The 16648-nt window shown below is 54.6% G+C and overlaps 1 protein-coding gene across 1 annotated transcript in view; it reads right to left on the reverse strand.

Annotated features, from left to right (window-relative positions):
• Positions 1-4023: 4023 nt before the first annotated feature.
• Positions 4024-16648, reverse strand: part of KIAA1614 — a gene marked incomplete at its 5' end in the record, with an annotated part of 36566 nt that continues 23941 nt past the window's right edge. Inside the window, 4 exons of the mRNA XM_080824504.1 lie at positions 4024-5237; positions 9597-9781; positions 10426-10553; positions 15519-15777. Of these exons, the coding sequence (XP_080680630.1) occupies positions 5044-5237; positions 9597-9781; positions 10426-10553; positions 15519-15777 (766 nt within the window). The 3' untranslated portion in view covers positions 4024-5043. The remainder of the gene's footprint in view (positions 5238-9596; positions 9782-10425; positions 10554-15518; positions 15778-16648) is intronic.

A 16648-nucleotide genomic window follows, 5' to 3' on the forward strand; every position in this document is an offset into this window, starting at 1 on the left:
TCTGCAGCCTGAAGTGGGTGAGTGTGCGGGTCTGGGTGTGGCCAGATCAGGGCACCAACAGCCCGAGCTCCTGCTGATACATACCTACGGGCGAATCCCACCACACCGAGGCCAGTCTGGAGGAGCGTAAAGTCCAGTCACATCATCATACCGTGCCCCTGGGACACGGGCCTCTCGGGGACCAGGATGTAGGATCGAAGATGCCTCTCCCCTGGGGGCCGGGCACACTCAGTCCAGGAAGGTTTCCGCAGCCTCTTGAGGCAGCCCGCCCCCCAAAGAGGTTCACGTGTGGAGTGTGGAGTATCAGAGGGCGGAGGCAGCCTCCCAGGCTTAGCCCTGAGGGCGTGTTTTTCAAATCCTCTGGAGCAGGGTCTTTTTTTTTTTTTTTTTTTTTTTTTTTTAAGATTTTATTTATTTATTTGACAGAGAAAGAGACAGAGAGCACAAGCAGGCAGAGAGGCAAACAGAGGCAGAGAGAGAAGCAGGCTCCCCACCGAGCAAGGAGCCCGATGCGGGGCTCAATCCCAGGACCCTGAGACCACGACCCGAGCCGAAGGCAGCGGCTTAACCCACTGAGCCACCCAGGCGCCCCTGGAGCAGGGTCTTAATGACCCTTTAAGTTACAAGTCAGGACACCCCCATCCCTGGCAGTGGGTAGGTTTGTTCCTAAACAAAACCTACACTTGCTTGTGCAAAGCACTGATGTTCTTTTAAATGTTGGTCTTGACTAATTTTGTGACCCACGAGTGGGTTACACCTGCATCTCAGAAATACTGTTCTGAAAAGCGATCTGTTCCCCTGCGGAAAGGTGGGAGCGCCAATGCCAGTTCCCTGAAGAAAAGCTGAAGCCAACCCCTCAGCCCGGCCCTGGTGAAGGTCAGCGATGGGGTGTGCCCAGCCAGGTGCCGGGCCGTCTCTGAGGGCCAGGAGGGGTGCTGGAGGGCCTCGGGATAACGTGAGCCCCACAGGGTCCCAGGAGGGAGGATGCATGAAGGCTGGGAGTCGCAGAGGGCCGGGTTCAAATCCAACATCCATTAGTTTGCAGTGTGACCTTGGATAAGTAATTTAACCTGGATCTCAGGCCCCTAGTTTGTAACCCGGAGATAAGTATTCCCTCCCTCGAAGAGCTGCTGGAAGGATTCAGAATTGAATCCTGATGTCCCCAACAGAGCTCTGGAGTATTTGACGAGCAGACAGAGCAGGCTGAGAGATGGCATAACGACTGCACGCCCTTGAATTAACCTTGACTTCCCAAAATGGAGCCTTGCCTGCGGTTTCTCCGTCCTGCCTGAGACTGAGGACACTGCATGCACCGGTCGCCATTCCTGTTCCCTCCCTCCCAGTGTCATCCCCGCCCCACGTCCCCCCCCCCCCCCAAGCTTGCGGGTCCTGAGTCACCTGTTTTCCTGTCCCATCCCACTCGCCAGCTCCAGCCAAGGGCGATCACCATGCGGTCCTCCAGGCCCTCCGCCCCCTCCCGCACCCCATTCAGCCCTGCGTCCCCCGAGGGCAAAGGAGGAGCCAGCCTCTACCTGGCCTCCGGTGCCCAGTAAGGTGTCCTGCGTGTGTTGAGGGCTGGGGGCGGGTAAACCACCCCCCCCCACAGAGGCCCCTAGCCTTTGGCAAACTTCCAGCTGCAGTCACCCTGCGGCTCTAAGCGAGTCCGCGCCAGGAGGGGCATTGCGCCCGGAGCCCCGTCTCCCGCCCGGACCCCCGCCGAGGCCAGGAGGGACAGCACGGGGACCACGGCGGGAGAACGGGAGGCGCGCGACAGAGGCCGGGAGGCGGGCGAGGAGGGCACCTCCCGGGCGGCCGGGTGGCAGGGAGGGCGCCCGGACAGAGAGCCGGCAGCCTGCGAACTCTCGGGACCCGCGGGGCTTGGAGGCCACACGCGCCTCCGAGCAGAGATTCCTGACGGGGAGGGCGAGGGCGGTTGCCTGCGCACAGTGGCCTCCTGGTCGCTCCCCAGCGACCGGGTTCCGTCCCCGCTCCCAGGGCTCCTGGTGCAGGCCGCGCCCTGCGAGATGTGCACTCGCCCCCCCGCCGGCCCCTTGGCACCGGGACGAGGCGCCCAGAGGAAACGCTGTGACAGGCGACGGCGGGAGGGCAGCCGGCCCACGACGGCCCTTCCCTCCCAGGCCTGCGGCTTCCGCTTCTCCCCTTGCTCCCCACCCCCACCTGTCACCCTAAGGTTGTTGTCATGTGTGAGGCCCAAGTTGGAGCCTCTTTCTGTTCCGTGTAGTCCCAGCATCTGCTGCCTTCTGTGGAGCTGAGCTCGGGAAACAGACTACGAACCACCTGCCGGCGGCGGGGACATAGGTCAGGCACAGGAAAAGACCACTCCTTTGCACATGCTGTCTATTTTGTGTCCTTTCCCTCATCCTTCCTGTAAGTTCCTACTCATGTTACAAAACCCTGCATGGGTGCCCCTCCTGGGTAAGCCTCCCTGCCCCGTGGGTGGCTGATCACCCCAGGCTGTGTCAGGGGCCAGCGTCACCTGCTCAGCTGCCCACACCAGGCCTAGTGTTGGCATCTCCCCTAGACCTTGGCCGCTGGAGGCCGTTTTCTCACCATCCTGAGCAACTGCTGTCCTAGGGCCTGGAGCCTCGTTAATGCACTTGGTTCCAAGAAAGAACATTCTGATGTTTGTGTGGGTGACACAGGCTGACCTGGCGAGCAGCTCCCCAGACAGAGCACATGGGGACGGTCAGACAGGGGTCTGGAGGAATCCCAGTGCCCTCCCACCCACACAGATCAGGGCCCCTGGCACTACTTTAGTCAAGAAGTGCACATCTACTTCCCACACGGTCCAGAGTGTCTACTCCCCTCTTCAAGGCTTTCCCAGAGTGGGGGTGTGTGTGTGGGGGGTAGCAGCGGGAGGAGTGGGCGTGCGTCAGAGAGCCCGGGTCTGAACGTCCCGTCGTTGTGTAAAGGATCTCCATCTGTGTAAAGGAAGAGGCCACAGAGCATATCTGGCAGGTCTGTTTTTTAAGGACTGAGTAAGATGTGTTGAGAGCCTGGCCCTGCCCCCAGGAAGTAACAGCAGCAGCGGCTCAGGATTCCTGAGAGATCTTCCAGGGCCCCTGCCCAGCTGGAGCTCCCTTCTTGCCTTTCTTCCCAGTTGGAGCCGGAAGGGCACGCTGTCCACGATCACCATACAGAGAAAAGAGAAGTGCCTTCGTCCCTAGAAGCTTTAATTCAACATGAAACTTCATGACCTCCAGGCCAGAAATCGGGGTACAGGAGCTGCCAGTGTTTCCCCATGACTGTAGTTTCTGACATGGGGCCATTCCCAAGTTTGGGGGGCCAGGTTGCTCTCTGAGCTGTCCCAGCACCCTCTTCACACCGTGCAGGCCCCTGTCTGCTGGCTCCCCTGCTCCCCTGCTGGAGCCTCCCCATTCTTCCCACGCACCTGCCTCCCCCTCTCCCCCCAGGTGGCTCAGTCTCCCCGTTCTACAGTGCGGAGGGGCTCTGGGAGGACGCCTCAACCCCTAGCCTCCAGGGGGCAGTAAAGAGGGGTTTTAACTGGCTCCTGCAGGTTAGGCCTGCAGCGAGATCACTCACAGCACACCATACAGGATTGTCTGCCTCCTCCCTCATCACCTTTCCCTCAGGCCACATGTGACGTTCAGTGACCTTGCCCACTGAGAGCTGAGAGAGCATTTTAGCAAAGGCTGTGTGTTTTACCAACAGCCCTGAAGCTGCCCTCTGCAATCCCTGCCCCCCCCACCCCCCAGTATCACCTACCCAAAGCCCCTAGCTCCCTTTCGTCTTCTGCTCAGAAATGTACCTTGCCCAAGGCTCCTCTCCCAGCCGAAGGACTGTCTCTGGAAGCTTCTGCATCTACCTTGGGCTGTCACCCCAACCCCAGGGGACAACGCCGGCCTTCCCCTCTGGCAGGCCCAACACAGCTCACTGCTGTGCCCGTGTCCTCCCTCCCTCTTCCCCCACTCCAGACCCCTGTTCTAGGCCATTCAAGGTCAAGTGAGCATCCAGTCCAGAATTTAACGACTCAGAGCAAGAGAAGCTTCAGCTTTGCTTTTTAATAATTTAAGACTGACACACAGCCATCTACTCCCAGAGAGTCCCAACCCTTTGGGCCTAGAGCTGGGAAGCACCCAGGTGGAGAGGCCATCCCCCTGCCGGTACCCCGTCATTTCACTCCCTGCCGGCCCACCCACAGAGGCCACCAGGGAATCTGGGCAGAGAGCATGTGGCTGGGGACAGCTGCCCCAGAGCTGCCCCACAGCTGCAGCTGGTGCCCACACTCCAACAGAGAAGGCAGGCGGGCCCTGCTCACCAGCGGCTCCCTGGGCAGAGGCAGAGGGCAGGGGTCTGGGGGGAGTTGCTGGCCAGACCCACTGGCCACAGCTGCCCTTCCCTGACCTTGGTTCATTTTTTCCCCTTAACTTTATATATCACAAAAATTTCCCAGAGATTCTTAATATTCTGGCTACCAGATAAACTCTCATGCCAGACCACATGTTCCAATTTTGGGTTTGGAATATATGGCCAGTGGCTGTAAGGCTGTTACATTAGGACACTTCACCCATTTCTGGAAAAAGAGCAAAGTGTCAAATGGGATATGGAAAACTTGAGACTTTAAAGGCAGGTTCACGGCCAATAGGGCCAAGCACTTTCTTTGGTTCTGGAGTGTGGAGGCTGGGGGAGCCCCTGCTCGGGAGTGGGATGAGACGTGGGGGTGAGGAGACAATCGGGGGCTCACCCAAGTACCCCTGAGTCTCTTTCCTCCTCCTGCCAACAAAGGTACAGAAGGACACTGACACCATCCCGGCTCGGAAGGAGATCCACGTTTTCTGTCCCCAGTTCAGCATCAATTAACATCCTTAAACAGAGCACACCATCCCGCCCTCCCCCGAAGGTGCTCAATCCCAGCGGCCCCACCATAGCCAAGGGGCTACACGCCATCGCGACCTGGTTCCCGTCCACAAAGCAGCTTCACGCAGTGCATTTCTAGCCGTCCTTCCCGGGGCAGGTCAGGGCAGCCAAGGGGGCGACAGTGAGGGCAAGAGCAGCCCTGGGTCACCGAGGGAAAGGCCTCTGCCTCAGCACACGGACTGACAAGCTCTCTGCGTGGGCCAGGAGCTCCTTAACGTGAGCCAAGCCCAGCCCTGCAACCTTGGCCCCATTCACCTCGAGGATCTCATCCCCTACCCCCAGCAGCCCCGAGTACAGCTTGGCCATGCTCGCATCAGCCATCTCCTGCACGTAGAACCCTGCAAAGGAAAACAGAACAACTGAACACATGAAATCCAAAGAGGCAGCTCTGTGGGATGCTGACCAGGTGGGCGCTGTCCCGGGCAAGGCGGGGGGGCGGGGTGCAGGTGCTCATACAGCGCACTGCTCCATGCGTGCACACACACCCGCGCGCACACACACACATACACGCCCTCATTAGTCTACCTCACAACCACAACTGGCTTTCTACATAGATACAGTGTGAAATGATACCTGAGGGTAACATTTAATTTTTCTCTTTTAAAAAGCTGCACAAATAAGGCTTTAATGAAAGAACACTTTCAGCAAATAATGCTTTAAGCTGTTATTATTTGTGTATATCCCAGTGTGAATGAGGTAATCTTACATTTTTCTGAGGTGAGCTTTGATTGTAGACTAGGAAGGAAAGTGATGTTTAAAAGTTAAGAAAAAGACCAACTTCACGCCCGCCACTGCTTGGGATGCACAAATACCATCCAGTTGCTGCCTTCAGGTAGGCGGGGCCGTGGGAAGGTATCACTGGAGTAATGAACGTGGCTGAGGTCAACTCCAAACCTGGTTTGCTTCATATTCCTATTAGGACCAGCCTTGGCCTCAGTTTTCCTCAGAGTGATTCCTCTCTGGGATTTGGAAGCATCTGGGCAAAAGCCCAGGAAACATAAAAATTCCACCCCTTATTTAAAAAAAACATGCTGGCTCATTTGTCCCTTATTCACACACATCTTGTCCCCTACACTGCCCCTAGGAAGGCCCTGCCTGGCCTGTGTGACCGTCCCCGGGTCTCTTGGGTGCAGAGTGAGTCTAGGCAGAGCCCACTTCTTCCCCTTTCCCTGGGTCTGACTCGGGGAGCCCACACCAGAGGAGCAGGCTCTGTGGGGCCTTGAGGCTGGCGAGCCTGAGCTCCCCGGGACTCTCCTGGGCGCACAGTGCAGGCCAGTCCTGCTGAGGGATCCCTCTCACCTCCACTTCCTCTGAAAACCTTCCAGACTTCCCTTCAGTTAAGAGAGTGAAGAGTCTTCTGGGGAAAGCTGGGCACCAGCCCACAACCCCTCACACACTGAGCGAACACGGGTGATCTGAGAGCACAAGGCCGGGCTGCGGACGGTGTGCAGAATTCAGGGGGGTCACTCAGCGCTGCCTGAGACGACCTCGCAGCTACCCAGCCCAGGCCGCACACTCCACTCTACTTCTGCATTCTACAATCAGTTTCCTTAGAAAGGGCCTGCAGAGTTGGGGCACCTGGGTGGCTCAGTGGGTCAAGCCTCTGCCTTCGGCTCAGGTCATGATCTCAGGCTTCTGGGATTGAGCCCCGCATCGGGCTCTCTGCTCGGCAGGGAGCCTGCTTCCCTCTCTCTCTGCCTGCCTCTCTGCCTACTGGTGATCTCTCCGTCAAATAAATAATAAAAAAAAAATAAATAAATAAATTAAAAAAAAAAAAGAAGAAAGGGCCTGCAGAGGCCTCTCCTCTAGTAGCTGCGTCTCTGGCCTGAGGGCATTTAACACACTTGAGCTATAGTGGGATGTCCTGCCTCTACGCGCCCCCACCTCCGCCACCGGTCCCACACGAGCTTTGTTCGGCCCAGCTTCCAGCAAGCCTGGCAGAGCCACCCTCTGAAATGGGGGTCTGGAAGCACCGAACTCTCCCTCAAGGCACCTGAAGGTTAGTCGCTCGGAGTCCAGCCAAAGCAGTCTTCGGACACAGCCCGTCCCGGGTCTGACTTGTGGAACTCTCTCTCAGTGCGGGGGCTTCTCAGCCAAGCCGAGCCTTGGCCGCCAGGCTGCCTCCCTCCTGATGAGGGATGCCAACCATCTCAGGGGCTCAAGGCCTTTCTCTCAACCCCGGGCCTCTCTCTGACCCCTTCCGTCTGGGGGGCTCTAACCGCTTACTTGCCCCGTCTGCATGCTGGTGGCAGGGAGGGAGGGCAGGTAAGGAGGGGAAGGGGGGGCCTACAGAAACGGCCACTGTAAGCAGGAGGTACATGTGGGGAGCCATGAGAAACCCCAAAAGCATGTAGCCAGAGCTGGACCAGACTCTGATGTCGTGCCAGTCATTCTGGGGAGACTCTGGGGTAGGCTTCACCACAGAATGTCATGCCAAAAATAGGATGGAGAGATGGCTGTTGTAGGTATTTATTGTCTGCTGGAAATGGCCTCTGTTAGGCGCGTCTGATCTCTCTGGGGCACTCAGAAGCAGGAGGCCAAGCCTGCTGTTCTCATGTGCTCTCCGGTGTGACAGCCAGCAGGTTAACCCCAGCACCTTGACGTTTTGGCGAGGAATGCGGACTGGCCCCAGCTCACGGCCCCACTGAGGCCCAGCAGAAGCGACCCCTGGCTGTCAGAGGACGGTCTGTGGCCCACAGGCACCAGCACCAGTCACGTTCCGCGAGCCTGGGGGGTCTCTGTGAGATGTCCAATGGCCAACAGCAGCGGCAGGAGCAGGGCACCACCTGGGAGGACAGGGAAGAGCTCGTACCAGCCCAGGTGAGGGGTGCCCTGGGGGGGTGGGCCAGGGCAGAGCCCAAGGAGCCCTGGTCATTAGAGACCCCTGCCCAGCAGACATCAACTCCATGACCGTCTGCAAGGCGGCCTAGCAGGACTCCGGGGGAGGCTGAAGGGCGGAGCACAATGCCCGGGTGTGTGCGACCTCACACGGACAGACGGGGCAGATCATGGAGGTCCCTGTCGGAGTTCTGCTTCCCAAATACAAATTCCCTTTGTGAAGAGGGAAGGGAAGAAAAGTGCCAGGCACTGTCCCATGGACCTCATGGGAAGCTCATGACTCTTCCAGGCAGGTTTGAGCTTATCTTCAGCTTAGAGACGAGAGAACTGAGGCTCAGAGAGGGTAAGTAACCTGCTTGGGCCACACAGTAGAGCAGAGGCTCTGGAGTACAAACCGTGCCACGTCACCTACCTCTCTGCCCCCTAGAAGGCCTGTCATCCCTCACCCGAGGAAAGGGGAGGCGGAGTGGCTAACAACCTGCTAGCGCTTTGGGAAGACCAGCCCAGCTTCACAAATGCCATCTGCCTGTGAGGACAGACGCCGTACCCGCCCTGAGGTCCAGCGTGGGGGGGAGCTCATCCTCTTCCTCTCATGCTCAGGTAAGATCCATCAGCAAACTGAGTCACGCCGCCTTCAAGTCAAGCCCTTCCCACATCCCCACCGCCTCCCCAGCCCCAGCCACCACTGGGGTCTTTCCACCAAAGTATCTTTATAAAGGGTCTCTCTGGTCCACCTTTGTCTCGCTAGCGTCTGTTTGAGGTCCGGCCGCCGGGCAGTGACACGGTTCCAGGCGCAAATCAGAGCACGTTGGTGGGGCTCCAAGCCCCGCCGCCTCCCAGCTCAGTGGCGGGGAAGCCAGCGCCCTCCCAGGCTCAGCCTCTTCCCCCCGGCTGCTCCGTGCAGATCAGCTCTGCGGGGCTCTGAGGACCGAGCTCATTCCCACCCTCCAGCCTCGGCCTGGACGGCTCTTCCTCCGCGCACAACCCGCTCCTCCCTCCCCCGGGTCTGCTCCAGCATCCTCCGCGGGGACAGGCTGCCCGACCCGCACTCCTGTCCTCCCACGCTCCATCCCTTAACCTGGCTTTGCTTGGATTTGTGTCTTCGTGCTCTCTGCTAACTGGCACCTCATTTGCAGAATATATAAACATGTATACTTTTTTGTAGGTACGGCTGCCTGCCTCCCTGGAACATGGGCTCCTGAGGACGGGGTCTTTTTCTGTTCCGTTCCTGCCCTGCCCTGTATCTAGGACACCTGGTAGGAGCTCAGTGCAAACTTGTTGAAACAATGAAGGATGGAACAGAGGTGAGAACTCGCTGCCGTCCGCAAACCTGGCAGCAGGCAGATTTTTTTTTTTTCCAGGTGACATGACTTTGACCTCGGCGATCACTCGGCAGAGCGCGGCCAGGGCAGGATCCCTGAGAACGTAGCCCTCTGGGGTCAGCGCTGCGGGAGGGGCTCAGACGCCCAGCCAGGCGGGCACGCTCCACATGCCCCGACACACTCAGCCACAGGAGGAAGGGAGCCATTACACACACCAGCCACATCAAAGGCCTCCCGAGACCCAGCAAGCACCGTCTCCCTTGGGCGCTCCAGCAAAAAGCCTTCAAGGTTCCGGTTTCAGGATGTCAGCGGACAGCACAAGGGCAGCGGAGTCCGCCTCGCCCTCCCTATCCACCCAGCAGCCCCGCACCTGGCTCTTCCCGAAGAGCCCCTGAAGGGAGAATTCCAGCCCTTTGGCTATGAGGCTGTCTGAGTCTGGAGCTCCACGTCTCAGCCGCATTCTGGAAATGCCCACAGCCAAAAGTGGTTTGCGAAGGCCCCAGGGATGTGGAGCCCAGAGGAGGGGAGGGGCCATACCTGCGTCGCGGCGCCCATCCCCGGAGGCCACGCAGAAGCCAAAAGAGCCCTCCGGCGAGCGTTGTAGCTGCAGCTGGGTTGTGCCATCTGGGAACACCTCCACCACACGGCCCACCGTGCGCGCCTGGCTGGGGGTGCTCACGTCCTCCACACTGAGGGCACGCCGGGGTGAGGCCTTGGCTGCTCTGCCAGGGGACCGGAGACACAGTGTGTGCAGAGAGGGCTGGGCCCTGGGGCCCAATCACTCCCCACCTTAAAGATGACAGACACCTCTTCTCTCTGAGGCTCCGCAAAGCCTGCTGCAAACCACAAGCCCCCTACTACCCCCCTTTCCCACCTCCTCCACACAATTTTAGATCTTTGTGGGTGCACAGACCTCTCTGAGAATCTAACAAAAGCTATAATGTTATAGAACATTTCCAGGAGGGAACAGGCCACTTGAGGTGCCGCCATGGAGCCCCAGGGAAGAGCAACTACCCCAGATGGTCTTGTCAGGGGGGTGGGAGTCCTCTAGACAGGGACACAAGTCAGGTGCCTCTTTGGGGACCCTGTCTCTGGATCTCTAATCGGATCTTCAGCTGGGCTCAGGAAGCTCTCTGAACATTCTAATTTTAGCATGTCATCAGACAGCAGAGGGATGGAGGAGTCAAACCTTCCAACTGCCCCCATTCCACCAACTCCACACCTTCTCAGAGCTCAGGTGCACAGGGCAAGGCTCTGAGGTGTGGGCTCCAAGCTTCCCATGGCACCTGATGAAGGACCGAGTTAAGCTTACCCCTCTACTGCCCACGCTCTGGGGTTACCCCCCATGCCACTTGCCCACTCTTACCCGCCAGCTGCACTGTGGTCCCCAGGCTCCCCTACCACGTAGAGGCTGGACCGGTCTCCCTTGCCACTCAGCAGAGAATGGAGGTTCTGAAAGGAGGCCGCTTTCCGATGTTGGTGGGACGGTGACACCTGGTGGTAAGAGTCCAATATTGCAGGTGAGAAAAGCCACAGGGCCAGGAGTTGGCAGAGATCTGACCCCAACCATGAACTCGGTCGAGGGCTTTTTAAGAAAGTGATGATACAAGCTTTTGTCACTACTTCAAAGTGCCCGTCTGCAATACCATAATTTACTCAAGTAGATGGGTCTATACAGGTGATCTGAAGGTTCAATTTTTTTTTGGCCAAAAAACTTAGCACTAGGATACTAATAATTTCATTTATAAAGAAAATCTATTTTTTTTCATTAAGAAATAAGAGTGAAAGCAAATTAATTGAAGAATAATAAATATGGCTTTAGAGTTAAAATAGTAACACTTTGTGATTCTTTAGTATCGCTTTTATGATTGTTTACATTAAAAATTTTTTATCTGAGGATTTCCAGGAAAGATGGCTGAGTACAACAATCCTAAGCTCACCTCGTCCCATGGATACAATTAGATAACATGCATATGAGTGTAAATAACCCATAAAACAACACAAATACTGGCAGAACAGACTCTCTGCACCTGAATGTAGAGAAGAGTCCACATTGAAGAGGGGAGGAGGGGCAGAGACTGGGAGCTAACCGGACCTGAAGGACCATCGGAGGGAGGGAGAGACACTGGGTGCAGAGAGAGAAGAGGACCAAACCCTCACGCCAGGCATACCAAGCATGAGGAACCTGACATGGAAGGTGAATCCTCATAACATCTGGCTTTGAAAACCAGAGAGGCCTGGAATGCCTGGGTGGCTCAGTAAGTTAAGCATCTGCCTTTGGCTCAGGTTATGATCCCAGCGTTCTGGGATCCAGTCCCGCATCAGGCTCCCTGCTTGGCTGGGAGCCTGCTTCTCCTTCTGCCTGCCATTCCCCTTTGTGTGCTCTCTCACTCCCTCTCTACCTGACAAATAAATAAATAAAGTCTTTTAAACAACAACAAAAAAAAAAAAAAAGAGAGAGAGAGAAGAGAAAAGAAAAGAAAAAGGAAGAAAAAGAAAATCAGAGAGGCTTAATTTCAGGAGTTCTTAAAATCAGTGGGGCTTAACACTGGAACTTTAAAAATCCATGGCCTTGGCTCTGGGAGACCTGACGAGATGATAGGAAACTGAGTCCCTGAGCTTAAAGAGATGGCACAGCAAAGAGCCCTGCTGAGATACAGCGGAGAGAAGCAGCAGGATGAAAAACAACTGGGATATATGGGAGGGAGATTTGTTTACTAATAGAGCCTATGCTGGAAGGGCAGGGATCTTTGGGAGACTTTTCTAGGAACAAAGGAGCTGGCAGACACCATTTCCCTTCCCTGCCCCTCAGCCTAGACACATGGACAACTAGGGGAACAAGCACAGCACCAACACTTATCACCTAACTTGCTAACAGCGCAGCCCATACCCTCATTCTCTTGTGCACGTGGCCCCTCCAAAACACCCTTGGCTAGAGCCCATTCAAAGTGGTGCCACAAGCTTGGTAGTGTGCAAAGAAGCCCCAACAGTGACTCCTGCCCTGGAGAGAGGGGACGATAACCATACACATCAGTCTGAGACTGTGGCCCCAGCAGTGGGCTGGGGGCAGACATCCGGTCTGATGGCAGGCCCTGCCTACCAACAAAAACTTCTCGGGGGGCAACACAGAGAAAATACCCTACTGCATCTCTGGCAAACTCCTGGTCTGAATCAAGTCTAAGACAACCTGACAGTGGCCCATTAACACCACAGGGATCAAACATTGTTCATAAAAGGCAAAGAGAGCCACTGCAGATGACTAGACTGAAGGCAAAACAGTGGGGCACATGCAACACACATAGGGGACACCCCTCAAGCACCAGGTTCTGATGAACAGAGCACACTGCCCTGCAGGGCATGACAGGAGCTCTTGCTCATAAGGCCACTACTTTCAAGAGCAGGAGACATAGCTGATTTCCCTAATACATAGAAACAGACACAGGGAGTTAGACGAAATGAGAAGACAGAGGAATATGTCCCAAATGAAAGAACAGGACAAAATCACAGCAAGAGAGCTAAATGAAACAGGGATAAGCAATATGCCTGATAGAGAATTTAAAGTAATGGTCAGGGGCACCTGGGTGGGTCAGTTGGTTAAGCATCAGACTCTTGATTTCAGTTCAGGTCATGATCTCCAGGTTGTGAAATCAAGCCCCATGTCAGGCTCCACTTTGGGCATGGAACCTACCTTGGATTCTCTCTCTCCCTCTTCCTCTGTCCCTCCTGCCCTCTTTCTCTCTCTCTCTGTAATAATAATAATAATAATAATAATAACAAAAAATAATGGTCATAAAGATATTCACTGGACTTGAGAAAAGAATGGAGGGCCTCAGTGAGACCCTTACCAAAGGGATAGAAAGCATAAAAAAGAACTAATCAGAGATAAAGAACTCAATAACTAAAATTAAAAATAATATACTAGATGGAATAACTAGTAGACTAGAGGAAGCAGAAAAATGGATCAGTGACCTGGAGATAGGGTATTGGACAGCAATCAAGCTGCAAAGCAGAGAGACAAATAATTTTTTAAAAAATGAAAATGACTTAGGGAACTCAGTGACATCATCAAGCATAATAACATTCTTGTTATAGGGATCCCAGAAGGAGAAGAGAGAGAAAAGGGGGCAGAAGACTTTCCAAATCTGGGAAGGAAATAGAGATCCAGAGCCAGGAGGCATAGTGAGCCCTGAACAAAATCAACCCAAGGAAGTCCACACTAAGATATATGGTAACTAAAAAGGTAAAAAACTAGTGATAAAGAGAATTTTAAAAGCAGCAAAAGAGAACAGTTACATACAAGGGAAACCCCATAAGACCATTAGCTAATTTTTCAGCAAAAACTTTGCAGGCCAGAAGGGAGGGGCATGATTCATTCAAAGTGCTGAAAGGAAGAAAACCTGCAGCCAAGAGTACTCTATCCAGCAAGGCTGTCATTCAGAATATGAGAGATAAAGAGCTTCCCAGCCAAAAGTTAAAGGAATTCAGGACCACTAAACCAGCCCTATAAGAAATGTTGAAGGGAACTTTTTAGAGTGGAAAGGAAAGACCATAAGTAGGAATAAGACAAGTAGGAAGCCCAAAGGCAGTAAAGTCAAGTATATCTACAAAAATGAGTCAAAGGATTCACAAAATTAAAAAAAAAATGTAAAGTAGGACACCATATTCTTAAAATGTGGAGTGGGGAGAAGAGGAGTAAAGAATGGGTTTGAACTGAAGTGACCATCAACTTAATGTAGACTGTTGTATGCAGAAGATGTAATTTATAAACCCAACACACTAACCACAAATCACAAGCCAGTCATAGATACGCAAACAAAACAAAACAAAACAAAACAAAACAAAACCAAAGAGAAAGGAATCCAAGTGTATCACTAAAGAAAGCCAACAAAACTGTGAGAGAAAAGAACAAGAGAGGATAGGAACAAAAGAGAACTACAAAAACAGCCATAAAACAAGTAACACAATGGCAATAAGTACATGTGTATCAATAATTACTTTGACTATAAGTGGACTAAATGCTCCAATCAAAAGACACAAGCTGGTGGGATGGAGAAAAAAGCAAGACCCGCTGCCTACAAGAGATTCGTTTCAGACCTAAGGACACATGCAGGTTGAAAGTGAGGGGATGGAGAAACACTTGTCATGTAAAAAGATATGAAAAGAAAGCCAGGGTAGCCATACTTATACTGGACAAAATATACTTTAAAACAAAGACTGTAACAAGAGACAAAGGACACTATATAATCATTAAGGGGACAATCAAATAAGAAGATACAGCAATTGTCAGCGTTTTCACATCAAGCCGCCACACCACTGCATCCGTGAGTGTCTGGGCTCCTGCTTGGTTTATGTGTGCATCCGCCAGCCAGAGGCGTCCTGGGGTTTCAGAAAAGCCAGAGAGAGGTTATTTTGGGGGTCTGAGAGTGTTCAAAAATTTTTCCATATTAATTAACGGTGATTGCTTCTTCAATTTATACCATTTTGGCTTATGGATGTTTTCGTAGGAACTCTCTAATTTTGGACACGAGGGGAACCTGTATCGGGAATATAAAGATCAAGGGGTGTTTCCTCAAAGAATTCATACTCCAGTGAGAGGAGGCAGACAAAAATCCATTAAAATACTACATGGCAAGTTCCCCGAAGGAGGGGAGCACAGGATAGGATGGGAACATAGAGCAGAGCCCCCACCCCCCTCCCATCCCCCGCCCAGCTCAGCCCAAGAAAGGATTGGAGGTGGCTTCATGGAGGAGGCAATTTCTGAAGAGTTGCCAGATGAGCAGACGTTAGCAGGGAGAGAAGGTACGAGAAACATTTCAGGTGAAGGTTCAAAGTCAGACAGTGTGTGGCCTAATGACAGGACAGCAAGGTCAAGGATAGCAGAGAGGGTGTTAGAAGGAGAGTGAGGAGGGATGAAGGCAAATCGCAGAAGCCCTTTGGCCATGTCAGCTGATCTGAACTTCACCCTGCGGGTGATAAGGGGCCAATGGCGGATGTTCGGCAAGGGGGTAGATAACCAGATCTGCGTATCAGAAGGACGACTGTGGAAACCAGGTGGAGAAAGACGCCACAGGGATGCCAGTCGGGAGGCTCTCGCACTAGTCTGGGTGTGAAGTGACCTGGGCAGACTAACAGAGGCACTATGGTCATGGAGAAGGTTCCAGAATGATCAGACAGTAGACTCTAGGGCTTGGCAGAGGTGGCAGAGTTGAGGGAGAGACAAAGGGAGGAAGAGAAGCTTAGGATGAGCCCATCTGGGGTAGCCGGGTTGAAGAACAGAACCGCGGGGTGCTGCCTACCCCTGCGGGGAGCCGGGTCTCGTGGATCAAGTGTGGGGAGGCCAGTAGCTTCCCTTTCTCCCCCTGGGCTCCTTGGGGGCATCCTCAGCCCTTCCCGTCATGTCACCTTCCATTCCAGTGGCGCTGGTGCCACTCAGCCCTTGGCTGGGCCCTTCAGACTCACCAGATGCAGGGACTGTAACGACGGGGTTTTCTTCACTCTGGGGGTGCTGGTGTGGGGCGCCGGGCCCGGCGCGGGGGGCTGCAGCTGCTCCACACTGTGGCTGCGGGCCTTGCCCAGCTTGGGCCTGGCACCGTGGCCGAGGGCCAGGAAGAACTTTTTCAGCCCCAGGGTGGAGGCCAGGCTGCTGCTGCTTTTCTTGTTCCCGTCAGAAGGGGCAGCGGAGTGCGGCCCAGGTCCTGTGCTCACCCCAGGGGATGCTCTGCAATGCAAGGGTGGAGGTGAAGAGGGCGGCAGGCGGCTGGGGGGAGGGCGGACTGCCCCTCGGGGTCCTGCGGGCTCCACGACGGCCAGCCTTGTGGACCACGTGACAGGCGGCTACAGAAAGCCCGAGAGGACATCCGCAGGATGCTCTGTTTGGGCAGCTTTTCCGGAAAAGAGCTCGGGCAAGACCCTGGGCCTCACCCCCAACTACGGGCTCACCCACCCATTCATTCCATTCATTCATTCAGCATTTCTTCAGAGCCTCTGTGCTTTCTAGAAACAACAGGGGTATGTGACACAGCACAAAGTCCTTACTCTCAGACTAGTAAATGAAGGAGAAAAACCCACAGCAAGTATCGAGAAATGCCAAGCCGATAGAGAGGATGGCCAGCTCTTTCCGAGAAGACGGCATCCGGGCTGGGAGCCGAATGGTGAGGAGGAGCCGTCCTGCTGAGGCCGGAGGGGAGAAGCCGGGGCAGGGGGAGGCCACAGCTCCTGGGCAGGAAGAGGTTCCATGTTCCAGAGCTCGATGGGGCCAGGCCACTAGCACTGGGACGGAGCCCACAAGGCAGGCAGGTGGGCTGGCTTCCACCAAGCATGGAAGCCAAGGTAAGGGGCTTGGATTCCATTCCAAGTGGGAGAAAAAAACCATTGGGGGTTTTCACCAGGAAAAATGACATTATTTAATGGTGGTTTCAAGAAGATACCCTGGGCTGCTATGCCGAGAAGGAATGTAGGAGCGACCGTGAAGGCAAGAGCCGCTGGGGCTGCTGGAGTTGTCAGAAAGAAGTCATGCAGCCCAGACCGGGAGAAAGGCCAGAGAGGGGGGTGCAGCAGCTGCAGGGGGCATGCCAGGGGGTCAGAGAGGC

This window comes from Martes martes (assembly GCF_963455335.1).
Source record: "Martes martes genome assembly, chromosome: 15".
Lineage (NCBI taxonomy): Eukaryota > Metazoa > Chordata > Mammalia > Carnivora > Mustelidae > Martes > Martes martes.